General features: G+C 43.1%; 1 protein-coding gene across 1 annotated transcript in view; it reads left to right on the forward strand.

Annotated features, from left to right (window-relative positions):
- glg1a (golgi glycoprotein 1a) overlaps positions 1 to 18,422 on the forward strand; it is a gene marked incomplete at its 5' end in the record, with an annotated part of 62,502 nt that overhangs the window by 12,797 nt on the left and 31,283 nt on the right. Inside the window, 5 exons of the mRNA XM_083662953.1 lie at positions 3,002 to 3,031; positions 6,013 to 6,099; positions 8,145 to 8,360; positions 15,951 to 16,154; positions 17,924 to 17,995. Of these exons, the coding sequence (XP_083519079.1) occupies positions 3,002 to 3,031; positions 6,013 to 6,099; positions 8,145 to 8,360; positions 15,951 to 16,154; positions 17,924 to 17,995 (609 nt within the window). The remainder of the gene's footprint in view (positions 1 to 3,001; positions 3,032 to 6,012; positions 6,100 to 8,144; positions 8,361 to 15,950; positions 16,155 to 17,923; positions 17,996 to 18,422) is intronic.

The following is an 18,422-nucleotide window of genomic DNA, read 5'->3' on the forward strand; positions in this document are numbered from 1 at the left end:
TCCTCTCTCCTCTCCCATCCTCCTCCTCTCCTCTCCCCCTCTCCCCTCCTCTTCTCCCCCTCTCTCCTCTCCTCTCCCCTCTCCTCTTCTCCCCTCTCCTCTTCTCCTTTTCTCTCCCCCTCTCCCCTCCTCTTCTCCCCCTCTCTCCTCTCCTCTCCCCTCTCCCCTCTCCTCTCCTCCTCTCCCCCTCTCTTCTCCCCCTCTCTCCTCTCCCCCTCTCCCCTCCTCTTCTCCCCCTCTCCCCTTCTCTCCCCCTCTCCTCTGGTTCTCCCCTCTCTCCCCTCCTCTCCCCCCCTCTCTCCTCTTCTCTCCCCCTCTCCTCCTCTCCCCCCCTCTTCTCCCCCTCTCTCCTCCTCTCCTCTCCTCTCCCCCTCTCCTCTGGTTCTGCTCTCCTCTCCCCCTCTCCCCTCCTCTTCTCCCCTTCTCTCCCCCTCTCCTCTGGTTCTCCCCTCCTCTCCCCCCCTCCTCTCCTCCTCTCCCCCCCTCTCCTCTCCTCGTCCCTCCTCTTCTCTCCCCCTCTCCCCCGTCTTCTCCCCCTCTCTCCTCCTCTCCTCTCCTCTCCCCCTCTCCTCTGGTTCTGCCCTCCTCTCCCCTCCTCCCCTCCTCTCCTCCTCTCCCCCCCTCTCCTCTCATCTCCCCTCCTCTTCTCTCCCCCTCTCCCCCCCTCTTCTCCCCCTCTCTCCTCTGGTTCTGCCCTCCTCTCCCCTCCTCCCCTCCTCTCCTCCTCTCCCCCCTCTCCTCTCCTCTCCCCTCCTCTTCTCTCCCCCTCTTCCCCCCTCTTCTCCCCCTCTCTCCTCTGGTTCTGCCCTCCTCTCCCCTCCTCCCCTCTCCTCTGGTTCCCCCCACCCACCCCGGTCAGCGGTGGCCTTTTATACACGGTTCCAAACAGCGCCGGACAACGTGATTGGCTGACTCAGATTTGAATCTGAGCCAGCCAATCGCTGTGCCCCATGACCGGATGGACCATATATGGACTTCCTCCCCCCGACTTCCTCCCCCCAGTGGCTCTGCTAACATAGCTGCTGACTGTTACTGTACTATCCGTCAGATCCCTTTGCAATACCAACCCTGTGCAATCCATAAAGGTACATGGACGTTACTCTGCAGAAACTACAGCAACAAAATCACAAATTGCTCTGTTTTTGGAGCTCTGCATGTCTGTGTTTGTCTAGTTAATGCGTTAATGTTAGCTAACGGCTAACATTCGCTAGTTAGTTAGCCAACCAACCAGCAGCTAACATTAGCTAGCTAGCTAGCTTACCGGAAGCGATATTTTTTTCGGATGATGGCGAAGGCATAACCCACCCCTGGCCCTCTCTGCCTGTGATTAGTGGCAGCGTTATAAACCATAGATATGACTATATTAAAAACATAAACACACTGGCGTCTTTCATGCAGGCTAGCAAGCGTAACTGCTGTATGTCTGTCTGACCTTACCCCGCTAGCCGGGCGCTTCTCACTCATACTGAGCACATTAGCGCCCGGCGAACGTCACGCATTTCCCATTTTACACTGTGCCATTTTCACGTCTAGGTCTAAAAGCCGGCTCCTACCTGAGTCTTCCTACCCAGCGTGTGCACGTCTTTCCGACAGGGGTGGTTGTTATGGCAACTATCAACAACAACAACAACTACTACTAACTACTACAAGACATAAAGACCGAAATAGGCTACCTTGTTTTAATGTGTCTGTCGGAGACACGGCCTAACGTTAACATTTAATATGAGCCGAATATCAGCCTGCGCTCAGCTATGTATACAGGAAGTAAACCGGATATTCAGGTGGGTTGTGACGGTTGTTATTGTTGTCAAGTTAAAACTGTCTATATGAGGAGTGAGGAAAACACAGAGAGAGACGGTAAACACTGCCCATGTGCTTATATTACCGTGACTATTAATGATACAAAGTGGGTTGATTACCGGTAAAGCCGTCCTTTAACCGTTAGTTGCGCACCTTAACGATCAATTCATCATTACTGTTTCTCCTCGAACCCCCCCTCGAAAAAAAGGCATGGCTTGTATTTTTCTCAGTTCAGCTTATATTTAACCCCACAGTCACACATTAGCTGCGTATTATTGATGTGACATTCATGGCATGAATCACAAACTAAAATAATAATAAAAGAATAATTAGCCTAAAAACAATAAGGCTCTCCTCCTTTGAACAGCCACAAACCTTTGTTAACCACAGACCTTATTTTATGCATTTAAGTGAAATATTTATTTTTATCATGCACATGGGCTAACACAGATGCAATAGTTTGCTGGGAGGATGATGTTTCACCTTCGCGTTGTATTTGTACAATTGTATTTGAGAACGGCGTCGTAATGTATATATACATTTAGCATTTTGCTCTTTTAGTGTGTAATGCTCCCACACTGGTCTGCCTTTTTCTGTTAGCTTGTTTTGCTAGCGCTCATCATGAGCTCTGTTTGTTTCCTCCTTCCTCCTACTTCCTCAAGTGACAAGCTTCTCACGTGACCACTCCTGTTGCATGTGCCAGTGAGGTACGCCCTCTGCTGGACTGGTATAAAACTCCTGTTGCATGTGCCAGTGAGGTACGCCCTCTGCTGGACTGGTATGAAACTCCTGTTGCATGTGCCAGTGAGGTACGCCCTCTGCTGGACTGGTATAAAACTCCTGTTGCATGTGCCAGTGAGGTACGCCCTCTGCTGGACTGGTATAAAACTCCTGTTGCATGTGCCAGTGAGGTACGCCCTCTGCTGGACTGGTATAAAACTCCTGTTGCATGTGCCAGTGAGGTACGCCCTCTGCTGGACTGGTATAAAAGTTAACACAGTGTGAGCTCTGGAGATGCAAGTCATACAAACTTAACAAAACATGTTGTTGTCATTGTCGGTCAAAACAGTTAATTATTTTTAATTGGTTACATTCTTAACGACTAACGGTTAATCGTTAACATCCCTATGTGAAACCTTCAGTTAACTGTATCTCAGGGCGCAGTCTAACCTCTCTTCATCGTCTTCTTCTTCTCTTCCAGGAAACTGAGATCGCCGCTGACTGCAACCATGTGAGTATCTGACACTTCACCTCCCAGCATGCACCTTGTCGTCTGCGCGTACTCCTCACTCAGTACATTTAAACCGTTTTAAATAGCAAGACGTGTTACAGTAAGCTGGTTTGGTTCATGTCACAGACCTCATTTGTTGAAATGTTTGAATGTTAGAGTGGCACATCTGCTCAGTAATCCTGCTGTTTAATCAGCATCTTGATATGGGGCGTCCCAGTGGCTCAACGTGTGTACCACAAAGGCTCGGTCCTTCACACGGCCGACCCGGGTTCAAATCCGACCCGTGGTCCTTTGCCGCATGTCATCGCCCTATCTCCCTCCCACCTTTCCTGTCTGCCTACTGTCCCATCAATAAAGGCAAAATGCCCCAAAAATAATAATAATAAAAAATTGCATCTTGATATGCCACACCTGTCAGGTGGATGGATGATGTTGGAGACGTGCTCAATAACCACTCCCTCCAGGATTTCGCTCAGTTGTGTGTGTGTGTGTGTGTGTGTGTGTGTGATTGTTGCGATCAAAATGCTTGATTTTGCAGCGGCTTTTCAAAAAAATGGGGGGGGGGGGAGAGGTTTGATGTGAATTTGTTTTGAGTAACACTGCGGGAACTGGAAAAAATGGCAAGTTTAGGGGGGAAAACGATTAAAAAAAAAAAGTTTTATGTGATTTTTTTGCTGTAAAATTGTGGGACTGGCAAAAATTGCAAGTTGAGGAACCTGTTTTGAAAAATCGCAGGAATATTGAAAAATTGCAGGCCCCCACAAATATTGCAGAGATTGGTTGAATTTGCATGAATTATTGCGATCGCAAAAAAGACTGTTTCCTGCAGGGACTGACTAACACAGATGTAAACACATCTGATGTAAACACGTCTGTTAGTCAGTCCTGCAGGGACTGACTAACACAGACGTAAACACATCTGATGTAAACACGTCTGTGTTGGTCAGTCCTGCAGGGACTGACTAACACAGATGTAAACACATCTGATGTAAACATGTCTGTGTTGGTCAGTCCTGCAGGGACTGACTAACACAGATGTAAACACATCTGATGTAAACTAGGGATGTCAATTTTCGGTTAATTTCACTTTCGATTAACCGACGCTAATAATCGATTAACCTATCGGTTAATTCATATTTTTTTAATATTAAAAAAAAAAAAAAAAAAAAAATGTCTGTCTATTTACTCAATGAGCTCATGCCCAAACAAGGCGTGTCTATTTAGATGCTGAAATGTTAATGCTTTTTGTGTTAGAATTATGCCTTTATTTTTTGTTGGCTTTGCTGAAATTTATAAGTTTATTGCCACATTTTGATCAGGTAATCATTCCAAAATCATTCTGGCTCTTATATGGATGACAAGGAAATATATTTTTGAGAGCTTTATTTCCTGTTTATGTAAACATTACAACAACAACAATCTGTTATTTCTTTTGATTTTTTCACATTAGGCCTACTGTCTTTTGCAGCATAAAAACTTAAACAAAATATAGCCTATTTCGATTTGCTGCCAACAATTGAACAAAATTTGAACAAAATAGTTGCATGATGCAAAACACTGATGCAAAATCTGCAAGGAAACTCAAAAAACGTGTCATTTTTTTTTTTTTTTTTTTTTTTTTTTTTTTAATATATTAACTGATAGACCGACAGCAATAACCGAACAACGACGTTAGCGACGGTTAATCCATTAACGGTTAACTGTTGACATCCCTAATGTAAACACGTCTGTGTTGGTCAGTCCTGCAGGGACTGACTAACACAGACGTAAACACATCTGATGTAAACATGTCTGTGTTGGTCAGTCCTGCAGGGACTGACTAACACAGACGTAAACACATCTGATGTAAACACATCTGTGTTAGTCAGTCCTGCAGGCACTGACTAACACAGACGTAAACACATCTGTGAACATTTGAGAGAAATAAGCCTTTTGTGACACCTGCCCCCCTCCCCCACATCTCCTTTGTGTGGTTCTTGTGGGGCAGGGGTGGGCAACTATTTTTCATGGGGGGCCACATGAGAGACCCAGATTGTTGCCGGGGGCCGAACAAATATTGTCATGCCGTAACCCATGGATTGGCAACTTTGATGATAGAGAGGGCCACAAAAAAAATCCTCGTTACCAGATTTTGCTGAGGGCCGAACGGCGCCAGCGCGAAACATTTTGGTCATTTGAAGCCAGGTTTAGAGGAATAACTCATTTTAAATTAACAGTTGTGATGTCATTATTCAGTCTTAACCACCAATATTTGATGCTTTTCTCACTCACTCCTATGTCACCACCTGCAGGGCTTGAAATTAACCTTTTTGACCACCTGCCAATATGGCTGCTAGAAGTTACCAGCCAATTAGAATTTCCACTAGCCAAAATGTTTTTCTTGAAATAAACCAGAATATGAGTGGGTTAATTTAAGCATAAGTATCAGTAAGTGGCCCGGGATTCTCAAAGCCTGTGTTGAGGGTCACACGAACAAAAATGCACTCTTGAAGCTAAATAAATCCAAAACCAACCAGAGTTAATTATTCAAATGTCTACTTCAATGTAGAACAGTCATTTCTTACACATGAGATTACTTTTAGCTTTTTTGTCATAAAGATTATTGAAATATATTCCATATTCCAGACTGAAATGTTACAACAGAAGTGGAGTATTGGCCAGAATGACATGAACATTTGGACACTTATTCAGCGGGTATCTTGTATGTTGAGTTCAGGTGCACTGTAAAAAAAAAAAAGAAGAAGTCTCCACTCAGACAGTAAAACAGCCAGACCAGTCAGTCTAACGGACTCTTAGGTAACTACATTTACTAAATGTGTCCTGGTTCTTTGTCAGTGTGTCATAATATTATCTGAGTCACCAGACTGTAAAATGGTGGAATATGAAGAACTTACTCCAGCAGGCGTGGCCAGAGACTGGTAGAGAGACTGTGCAGATGTGTGTAATCCAGATGTTCTCTCTCTCTCTCTCTCTCTCTCTAGCTGCTGTGGAACTACAAGCTGAACCTGACCACCGACCCCAAGTTTGAGTCTGTTGCTATGGAAGTCTGTAAGAGCACCATCTCAGAGGTGAGTGCTGCTTCTCCTCTCCTTCCAGTCTGTTAGCTTCCAGCTCCTCCAGACATGAAGCAAAGACAAAGACAACTCCTCTATCAAAGACTTGTTCAGCCTCCAGTCTGCTCGCTTACAACTGCATTTGATAACGGAACAAAGGAGGATGCTCAAATTGACTTTGTCTGTTATAGTTCTCCAGAACTGGCCGATATGGGGAGGTACTAGATTATTGGAGGTGTCGGTCAATCTAGGGGGGGGGCGGGCAGAGTAAAAAAAGCCAGGAAATAGCCCAGGTCCAGATGGCAGAAATCTGACTATTTATGTTAAAGTCCCTGGAAACCAAAATCCACAAAAACGTTCTAACTATGTTATTTAGGGTCTTATGTTAGTAATTTTGTGCCTCCGAAATTATTATACATTACTTTCAACCCAAAGCCTTAAAATCGCCACTTTTCTACAAGATTCTAAAAAGTACTTCCTCATTGAAGACAGCAGTGCGCGAGGTGCTAAAACGCAGGAGCTTATGACGTCATAAGCTCTATATAACCTTTGTACACGCGCGCAATCCGCACCCACCTATGGCAAGTCCGTTCTTTGCCCCCAGTGACAGCGCTCCCTCGCTGTCCGTCTCCTCTGTGTGCTGTCTGCCAAGCGCTATGCTTGTGAGATTAGCAAGGTGTCTTTCAGGCCATTCTCTCTCTCTCTCTCTCTCTCTCTCTCTCTCTCTCTCTCTAGAGAGAGAGAGAGAGAGAGAGAGAGAGAGACAGAGCCGCGGAGCAATGCGCAAACACACACACTCAGAGAATGGCCTGAAACCCGACACCTCTCTCTCTCTCTCTCTCTCTCTCTCTCTCTCTAGAGAGAGAGAGAGAGAGAGACAGAGCCGCGGAGCAACGCGCGAACACACACACTCACACACACACACACTTTATTTCCTTCTTATCTCTCTCTCTCCTCTCTCCCTCTCGGAGCAGAGGAGAGAGGAAAGCAGCTCAAAGCCGCTTTGAGCTGCATCTTGATAGGCTGTCTTGCTCTATTTCCGTGTCTGATTGGTCCATTTCAACCTCGCGCCCCCTGCCGCTGGAACCGCCCAGCGTTTCGTTGTCGCAGACTAGCCCCCTCCCCCCCTCGCCCCCTCCCCTGCTCCTCTCGCACTTGAGAATTGTGGACACGCCCACACAGTCCGCGGGAAAAAGGACACTCTCAAATCGAATAGATTTTCATTACTTTTGCCACGACTGTCAAACCTAAATTTATATACTTTGCGACGTTCATCATCGTTCAAATTTGGCTGGTGGCTTATTAACATAGGCTCCTGTGATGTGATGAACTCAAAATGCTAAATAATAAAGAAATATTTCTGGTTTCCAGGGACTTTAAGCTATGTCATGTCAGCTGACCGCCGTTAAACTCAACAGAAGGTCTTTCTGCTAGTTTAGCTTGCCTTCTCGTTAGGGATGCGCGATATATCGACAATCATATCGGTATCGGCAGATGTTAGTCATTTTGTTTAACACATCGGCCCGATGTGGCAATGTTACTATTGGTTATCTGTATCAGCCAAAATGTTCCCAATGAGAGTAAACAGTGCTGTGAATCTATGATATATGGGCTTTTCCAAATGTTTTGGAAATAAATAATATATATATATTATTATATATATATATAATATAATAAATGCATAACTTTGTCAAATTCACAGTGTTTACATGTGTTTTTTAGCATGTACACAATTTTATTATTATAAAAAAAATGTTTTATAGAGATCATATCGACATCGGTAAATTAAAAAATAAACAAAAAGAAAAGAAACGGAATAATGGAAAAACCACAGTGTGTCTGTGAATCAAGTTCATATAGAATGTGAATCTACTGAGAAACACATTGTCTCTTCACTGTGTCGATGTTCTGTGAATTCTGCCATTAATATTAGAATTTCAGTCCATTTATAGTCCAGTTTGACTCTTCAGAAGCCCCAGGTTTCTCCACATGGTCATCTGTGTGGCCTGAGTCTGTTGAGTTGTGGTGTGTTTAAACTCTCTGGTCTGGTCTCTGCTTAGATCAAAGAGTGTGCAGGGGAGGAGCGGGGGAAGGGCTACCTGGTGTCCTGCCTGGTGGATCACCGTGGCAACATCAGTGAGTACCAGTGCAACCAGTACATCACCAAGATGACCACCATCATCTTCAGCGACTACCGGCTCATCTGCGGCTTCATGGACAAATGCAGAGAGGACATCAACTCCCTGCACTGTGGGAGCATCAGCACCGGCGAGAAGGTGAGTCTAAAGCCACATTTATACTCAAAGTCCTCACCGCGCCGTCGGCTGACGTGAACAGCGCAAGTATACTTTGGGCTGCACGATTAATCGAAATCAAATCGCGATCTCGATTCGAGGAAAGCGCCGATCTCATTTCTATATGACGTGACGTCGATTCTGCCGCATTTTCATTCGGGACATCAACCGCAAGAAAACAAGCGCTCCTACTTTCATGACGAAGTGAGGAGGCGGAGCAGTCCGCAGAGACTGCTCTGCCCTGCAGTCAGGCCTTACCTGGTCTATACAATCAGCAGCGAACAAACGTGGAGACAGAATTGCCGGGAGGATCCATTTGATCGATAGTGACTTCACCATGAAAACTCGTGCACAGATCGCCCAGGTAGGCTACTGAAGGAGACTCGTACCTCCATGCCATTTAGCGAAATTAGTCTAATAATAATAATAACAGCAGTAACAATAATATGAATAATCTATTTACATCAATATGTTTCAATAATAAAATACAATAATAAAAGTAGATGATGCCAATAATTAATTTAAATATGTTTTTGTCTTGTTTTTCCATGTCAGGTGAGTGCAGTAAACGCTGAAAAAATCGTGAGAGAATTGTGATTTCAATTCAGAGAGTTTTTTTTCGAGAATCGTGCAGCCCTAAACTATACTATAATGTGGATGGGGTGATAACAGGCAAGAGTGAAAGCTATAATCACGTATATGCAATATACAAGGTCCCTATTCGATTTCTGATACGATTCGATATCGACATTTCAGTTACAACACCAATTTTGCTTGGATATGAGACATTCTCTAAGAATAATGCTGTAAATTGTACAAGGAACCCTCTAACCTTGTGCATGATTAAAATAGTAATGCTTACAGATGTTTACGAGATCTCGCTTCTAGGGTTGGGCCCCCACACCCACGCACACACACACACACACACACACACACACACACACACACACTCACACACACACACACACACACACACACACACACACACACACACACGCGTGCCTTAAACACCTCGTAGCTGTTGTAAAATCACTGTAAATCACAGCCTCACAGGGCTTATTGCTTTTATTAAACGGTTACTACAGATAGCCTACCTGGTACCTATACTACATATAGCCTACCTGGTACCTATACTACATATACTACAGATAGCCTACCTGGTACCTATACTACATATACTACAGATAGCCTACCTGGTACCTATACTACATATACTACAGATAGCCTACCTGGTACCTATACTACATATACTACAGATAGCCTACCTGGTACCTATACTACATATACTACAGATAGCCTACCTGGTACCTATACTACATATACTACAGATAGCCTACCTGGTACCTATACTACATATACTACAGATAGCCTACCTGGTACCTATACTACATATACTACATATAGCCTACCTGGTACCTATACTACATATACTACAGATAGCCTACCTGGTACCTATACTACATATACTACAGATAGCCTACCTGGTACCTATACTACATATACTACAGATAGCCTACCTGGTACCTATACTACATATACTACATATAGCCTACCTGGTACCTATACTACATATACTACAGATAGCCTACCTGGTACCTATACTACATATACTACATATAGCCTACCTGGTACCTATACTACATATACTACATGTAGCCTACCTGGTACCTATACTACATATACTACAGATAGCCTACCTGGTACCTATACTACATATACTACATATAGCCTACCTGGTACCTATACTACATATACTACATATAGCCTACCTGGTACCTATACTACATATACTACATGTAGCCTACCTGGTACCTATACTACATATACTACAGATAGCCTACCTGGTACCTATACTACATATACTACATATAGCCTACCTGGTACCTATACTACATATACTACAGATAGCCTACCTGGTACCTATACTACATATACTACATATAGCCTACCTGGTACCTATACTACATATACTACATGTAGCCTACCTGGTACCTATACTACATATACTACAGATAGCCTACCTGGTACCTATACTACATATACTACATGTAGCCTACCTGGTACCTATACTACATATACTACAGATAGCCTACCTGGTACCTATACTACATATACTACAGATAGCCTACCTGGTACCTATACTACATATACTACATATAGCCTACCTGGTACCTATACTACATATACTACATATAGCCTACCTGGTACCTATACTACATATACTACATATAGCCTACCTGGTACCTATACTACATATACTACAGATAGCCTACCTGGTACCTATACTACATATACTACATATAGCCTACCTGGTACCTATACTACATATACTACATATAGCCTACCTGATCAGGTTTGTGCAACAGCAAAAATTGAATATTGATAACAAATAATCGTTCTTCCGCCAAGCAGTGGAGTCCTTCAAGCGCCCTTCCAGTCAGTTCAACCTTCTATGAGCACCTGTTGCGTATAGTCGCACATCATCTGTGCTCTACACCAAGGAGATAGGCCTGGAAAAACAGCACAGAGTACAAGTTACACTGGAAACAGTAGTCCCTTCGTAGCGTAGCTGGATCGCCGCATTATTGCTGAGATATCAACAACCAGACGACAACCCCCCCCCCCCCCCCCCCCCTCCATTTTCCGAGTTGTTCCAAGTTGTTTTTCCGACATCGCCATGTTCATGTGCTTGTGGTGTCGGAATGATCGGAATGCGGAAACCAAAATCAAGGTTAGTGCGAATAGATATAACTTTTCTAACTAATCTAGGTCAGTCTAACTAATCTAACTAATCCAATCTAACTAATCTAGGTCTACGAGGACGGCAACTAACGGCAATACCATATTATGTCATTGTCAGCAAAATAAAAACAAATCTTACTATCAACAAAGCATCTACTTTCGTCCGCCGTGTTTCTGCATACGACGTCAAGTCGGCAAGTAGTATACCAACATTTTCACTGACTTTCCGAGTTCCCATTTGTGCGTCCGTTCGTGTGAATTTTCCCGGTCGGGATCTCGTTTTTCCGATGACTCAGACCTGCCATCATGCTCTGAGGCGCCTCGTCAGCTTCCACAACGCTTCACCGTCTGAAAGCAGCAATCTCAAATCAAAGTTTGACTGGACGGGGATGAGGAGGCAGCAGTTTGACAGCTCAGCGGAGAGAACGGATCAGCCTTAAGCCCGTTAGACACAGCCTTATTATGGGATGTCACGTCCGCACAATTAGAACTCCCGGCTAATTATTTATTCGTCGGCCGGAGAAGGGTCGGCTTCATTATCAGGAATTTGTCACAGAGGCTTATTACAGTTCTGCTCAGAGGGAGCGAGCAGTCTGAGCTAAATATAGACTCCACTGTGACACTGACAGACTGAGGCATGGAGAAGACTCTGTGTTACTTAGTTACAGTCACTGACTTTAGAGGATGGACCCATCTGTGTTCTTAAATAACATGTTATTTTCCAAAACAAACTTCCACCATTTTGGAGAGAAGCCGTCAGTCCTACCTGAGGAAACGGAGAAGAGTCACTCTGCTAATGTTTCTCTGGCTCCTTTATATTGGAATCAGTACACCAGGGGTTCCTAACCTTTTTTGGCTCATGACCCTATTTTGACGTCACAAAAATCTAGGGACCCGCGACATTCAAATGACGGTACACCGTCGATAATATCATCAGTGACATCGTCAGTGATGTCACAAAGTATTCATCTTAAGGTCAGAATTCTGACCGTAATTCTGACTTTATTCTCAGAATCCTGATTTAAAGTTCTAATCTCAAAGATTTTCATCTAAATAAAAATAAATAAAATTAAGAGTCAGTCACAATGTTGATTGAGGCTATGGTCCATTGATGGAAGCCTTTGCAGTATATAGTGACATTATGTGACATTAGTAATGTCACATAATGCAACACTGTTTGGATGTCACCTGCAATTACCACTCATCGCCATAGGTGTCACCAAAGAGAACAAAGCTGAAATCTGATTATGACTTTAAACTCAGAACAAAAAAAACAAGGGACCCTAATCATCTTCGGTAGTATTAAATTGGGTCTGGCGTTAAAAAAGAAAGACAATTTCAGGTGACCCTATTTGAGTTCCAGGCGACCCCACTTAGGGTCGCGACCCTATGGTTGGGAACCACTGCAGTACACCCTGTCTGTATACACACTGATGTGTTTCTAGTCAAGTCAAGTCAAGTTTATTTGTATAGCCCTAATTCACAAGCATGTCTCAGAGGACTTCACAGAAAATATGGCTAACTAATTCTAGCTGACACAACAGGAGCAATTACAGTAGTAATAATAATACATTGAACAATCATATGATAGAGAAATATAGAAAATATAGAAATATAGAATAGAATGGGTGCCAGGCTTTAGGGTAGAATGGGTGCCATGCTTTAGAATAGTGGGAGAGGAGAACAGGAAAGGGAGGAGGTGTATACACACTGATGTGTTTCTACTAGAGATGCTGCGATCAAGATTTTTCAATTCCGATCCGATTTCGATATTTTAGCTCAAAACCGATCCGATTCCGATCAAATTTCGATACCCGATTCGATACCGATTTCGATCCGATACCGATACAGCACATATTTAAGTCTCTCTATGCTGTCTGATAGCTAGCAGGCAACAAACATTTTTAGGGTTAGGTATGTATGTGTGTGCTTTGGTAATATAGTATGTAAACAATTTAGTTCATCTAATTCATTTGATGTAAAACTAAAACATAACAATCAAATTAGGGCTGGGCGATATGGCCTCTAAAGAATATTGCAATGTTTTTCGGCTATATCGCGATACACGATATATATCTCGATATTTTTGAAATCTCTCATAAATGCTCAATTTAACCCTTCAGGGTTCATACACATTTTGACCAATGGATTTCCATGACTTTATCATAAGTTCTTAACCTGTATTTTATGCACACCTGGGGTAAAAAAGAAGAAGAAAGAAAGGGCAAATGTTGTGAGCAAAGATGGATTTAATATTCCATAGCTCTGACCTAAGCAAATCTGACATCACTATTGTGATATAATATTTTTTTTAGTAAAGTGTATCACTCAATAGTCATTACAAAAAATAATGGCTTTTATAGAACCGAAAGCCTAGCTGCTTAGTCTGCAGATAAAACATAAAAAAATACATTTAGACTCTTATTGGCATGACGGCAACATATAAGCGGTCTGAATTTTGCATGGGGCCAGTTCTATAGTGAGGCATGGAAAGCCTCACTATACGCCATCTGTGTCGTTTCACTTTTGACTGAAAAATGATGCCTGTAGTCTAGATTAAAGAAAATACATGTATGTGATGTTGACAATTATGTAGGCTATGTGCGCATTCGTTTTCCTTTAGATCATGAGTGCTCCGCAGCTAGCTACGTTAGCTTGCATGTAACGTTAACGTTAGTTGATTTTGGAGACACAAACCCTGGACGTTACATTTTGAGTAGGCTAATGCATGAGGTTCTCTATGGTTTACGCCAGCTCTGGGAGTATGAAATGCTTTAAATGCGGGGGTTTTGGTCACAACAAGCTTGTGGAGCGCTTCCCTGCAACTAGATAGCCTAACCAGCTAGCTAACGTTAGCCCCGTTAGCCATCATCACAACAACTAACGTTAACGCCAAAACAAATCCGCTGCCTCATCCCCACGTTTGGTTTAGCGTAACGCCAGCTCAGACTTTCCCCTAATCTCAGAAACCTTGCGGGACATGTCTTGCAAATTGCAATAGTGGTTGTTTCTGTCAGCCACACTGGGGGCAGCCATGTTTTGCCAGTCTATGGTGCGGACGCGTGATTTCGAATCGCACATAGGTTAAGGACGGGTGTGTCTGACGTTTTGGCCCTGGCCTCTGTGTGCTGCTGCTGCTGCTGCATGCTGGATAGAAATCCTGGAGCGGAGTCATGGAATGGAGTGCTTATATCGGAGCCTTGGATCGGTCATTTTCGCTGGAATCCGATCCGATCCGATCCATGTTTTTTGGCTGATATCGCGCCGATATCCGATCACATGATCGGATCGCAGCATCTCTAGTTTCTACTGAGGTATATATATATATATATATACTGTATATATATATATACTGTATATATATTGTGTATATATATATTATATATATTGTATATATATTGTGTATATATATATATATATATATATATATATATATATATATATATATATATATATATATATATATATATAAGCAACATAGCATGAGAGCCAGTGTGTAACCCTAACCCACAACACACGCAGCTCGAGTGCTATATTGCTTTTATAAAACAGTTTCCAAGTATGATAATATAATAATAATAATAATACTATAAGTCCGACTAGCATGGCATTCTGATTAGGGATGTTCATTTTGAAAATTTTCCAAAATCGATAATCGGTGAGAATTAACGATCAATTATCGATTATCGATTTTATTAATACTTAGAAAATTTTCAATATTTTCAATTTTTTTTTTTTTTTTTTTTTTTTTTTTTTAACAAAATGAATGCCTATGGCAGAAAATACGAAAGACAACGTGTTCTCCTCAATGAACTCTTTATTTCAATGTGTCTCCTCTCCAACACTGCTGTCCCCGGCACATGCCGGTGTGAATTTCTCATGTTTAAAACAGTTTTGTTGGCACAAAGACCTGTGCCCAGCCAGAAAACTAGAGACTATATGAAGCTCCACCTCACGTTAGTCGGCTGTGCAATGGAGTGGGGCGAGGAGGAACGATTTCCACCCAAACCTAGTCCAAAAAAAAAAAAAAAAAACGTTTTTTTTTTTTTTTTTTTAAATAATTAAAAAATCGATCCAAATGCCACAGGATCGATTCCAATCCTTAACGATCGATTATCGATTTTCGATAATTGATGAACATCCCTAATTCTGATAGAGTCAGTTGAAACACTACTGTAAGGCGGGACCTCTAGCAAGAAGATAGACGTGTGGGTGATTTGATTGGATCGTTCTGGAGACTGAAGTTGACATTGGCCAATCCTGGCGCTTGCTGAGAAGCTGAGAGCTTTCTGCAAAGCCCGACACCAACTAACGTTACGTCTTATTTAGAAATGCGGGGTTAACAGCCTTTTTTTTTGCAAAGAAGACATTAGCCCGCGTCTATTCTTGTACAAAACATAATTTTCTGCGAAGTATTAGTAAAGTTATAAGCGAAGATCGATTCACAAGGATCTGACAGCTGTCTCCGCCATTTTGTTTTTTCTACATTGTCATTTGAGGTAACCAAAGCCTTTTAGTAAGAGAGTTGCGTCTCATAACCCATGGCCATGGGTTATGAGAGTGGTATACGGTATTTATACCATGGCTGTGAACCAATCAGATTGCTTGATTTGAGAGAGCCGTTTTATAAATATATATATATAACTGTGTATATACAGTATATGTATATATATATATTATATTTATACTGTGATGTATAAACACATCACGGGCTGTCGAACTGTAAGTTCCAGCTACTGTGTAGTCCTATTCATCTGTGGTCATATTGTACTGTACATGGACATGGAAAGAGAAGCTTGTTTTGAATGTGATCTGGGTCTGTCTCTGCAGGACGTGCACTCGCAGGGCGAGGTGATCGCCTGTCTGGAGAAGGGTTTGGTGCGGGAGGCCGAGGAGCAGGCAGGAGCGCACACCATCAAGGACGAGTGCAAGAAGTCAATCATGAGAGTCGCCGAACTTTCCTCCGACGACTTCCACCTGGACCGCTACCTCTACTTCTCCTGCCGCGACGACCGCGAACGCTTCTGCGAAAACGTGAGCCAAGCTCTGCCTCTTCACTGACGTTTATGTTATTTATGTAGCTGATGTTCGTAGCAAGTCTGTGAAAACTCTCAAACCTACTTGTCTAAATCTGTGATTCTCAACCTTTTTCATATCAAGGACCCCTATTTTAGTGAGATTTGAGATTTTGTCTCAAATTCTCAAATCTGGGAATATTTTTATTGTCAGATATGATTGAGTCCAGAACTCCATGACTGTGTGTATTGTAGTTAGAGAGATAACAGATAAACTATGATCACAACAGTCATTCTTCTACATTCTCTAACTTGTAAATTAAGTCATGTTGATGTTTAAAAGAGTGTCGCAGGAATGAGTCCAGAAGTAGCACTTCCTGGTTCCTACGTGTAAATGCCAATGGGATTTTTGTACGGGGATTCCAGTTAAATGCATCAAATAAGGTCTGTGGTTCACAAAAGTTTATGAAACAGCAACGTTTGTGTTCAGCAGGATCATCTTCACAAACCAGGACCACTTTTATGACTTTTGAAGGGTAAATGTGTTATTTTTAAAGGTGATTTTCAGAAAATGCTTCAAAAGTCATAAAAGTTGTCCGCGTTTGTGAAGATCATCTTGCTGAACACAAACTTGGCTGTTTCATAAACTTTTGTGAACCACAGACCTGATTTCATGCATTTAACCTAAATTCCCAAACAAAAATCCAATTGCATTTACCCCCTACGAACCAGCAGCACAGGGACTTCCAATGCATTTACCCCCTACGAACCAGCAGCACAGGGACTTCCAATGCATTTACCCCCTACAAACCAGCAGCAGAGGGACTTCCCATGCATTTACCCCCTACGAACCAGCAGCACAGGGACTTCCCATGCATTTACCCCCTACGAACCAGCAGCACAGGGACTTCCAATGCATTTATGCCCTACCAACCAGCAGCACAGGGACTTCCGATGCATTTACCCCCTACGAACCAGCAGCACAGGGACTTCCAATGCATTTACCCCCTACGAACCAGCAGCACAGGGACTTCCAATGCATTTATCCCCTACCAACCAGCAGCACAGGGACTTCCAATGCATTTACCCCCTACGAACCAGCAGCACAGGGACTTCCAATGCATTTACCCCCTACGAACCAGCAGCACAGGGACTTCCGGGGTAAAAGCCTACAAAAGTACACAGCAGCACAGGGACTTCTGGGGTAAGCCTACAAAAGTACACAGCAGCACAGGGACTTCTGGTGTAAAAGCCTACAAAAGTACACAGCAGCACAGGGACTTCCGGGGTAAAAGCCTACAAAAGTACACAGCAGCACAGGGACTTCCGGGGTAAAAGCCTACAAAAGTACACAGCAGCACAGGGACTTCCGGGGTAAAAGCCTACAAAAGTACACAGCAGCACAGGGACTTCCGGGGTAAGCCTACAAAAGTACACAGCAGCACAGGGACTTCCGGGGTAAGCCTACAAAAGTACACAGCAGCACAGGGACTTCCGGGGTAAAAGCCTACAAAAGTACACAGCAGCACAGGGACTTCCGGGGTAAAAGCCTACAAAAGTACACAGCAGCACAGGGACTTCCGGGGTAAAAGCCTACAAAAGTACACAGCAGCACAGGGACTTCCGGGGTAAAAGCCTACAAAAGTACACAGCAGCACAGGGACTTCCGGGGTAAAAGCCTACAAAAGTACACAGCAGCACAGGGACTTCCGGGGTAAAAGCCTACAAAAGTACATCATCCCTGTGGATCTGTTGACCCCTGACCCCTGCGTCTCCTGTGCTTCTCAGACGGCGGCCGGAGAAGGACGAGTTTACAAATGTCTCTTCAACCACAAGTTTGAGGAGGCGATGTCGGAGAGGGTGAGGCCACTTCACTCTGTCTTCACTAAACCCCCCACACACCTTAAATGTGTCTTGAAAAGTCTGGAAAACTGACCTGAGCATTTCCAGGTCTTGAAAAGTTTGGGAAATACACAAAGACTGGAAAATATTTTGTCCTCATACACAAATTATTATTATTAGCAATAAGCAGCAGTAGAAAGACTACCAGAATGTTTTGCCCAATTAGAAGTACTGTTAGTTTGCTGATATTTTACTAAAGTAGAATTCAAAGTTCTGGTGTCAAGAAGATCTCCTTCAGTAAAGGTAAAAGTGCAACGTCTGTGATTTAAAATGTGGTCAGAGTAAAAGTTCCTGAGTTGCTCTTTAGAACAGAGAACATTGTCAGCTGTGATCGTTCCATGTGGTTCTAAAAGGAGAGAAGAGAGAGTTCACTCTAGATCATGGG

The sequence above is a fragment of the Poromitra crassiceps genome (genome assembly GCF_964638095.1).
Source record: "Poromitra crassiceps genome assembly, chromosome: 30".
NCBI lineage: Eukaryota > Metazoa > Chordata > Actinopteri > Beryciformes > Melamphaidae > Poromitra > Poromitra crassiceps.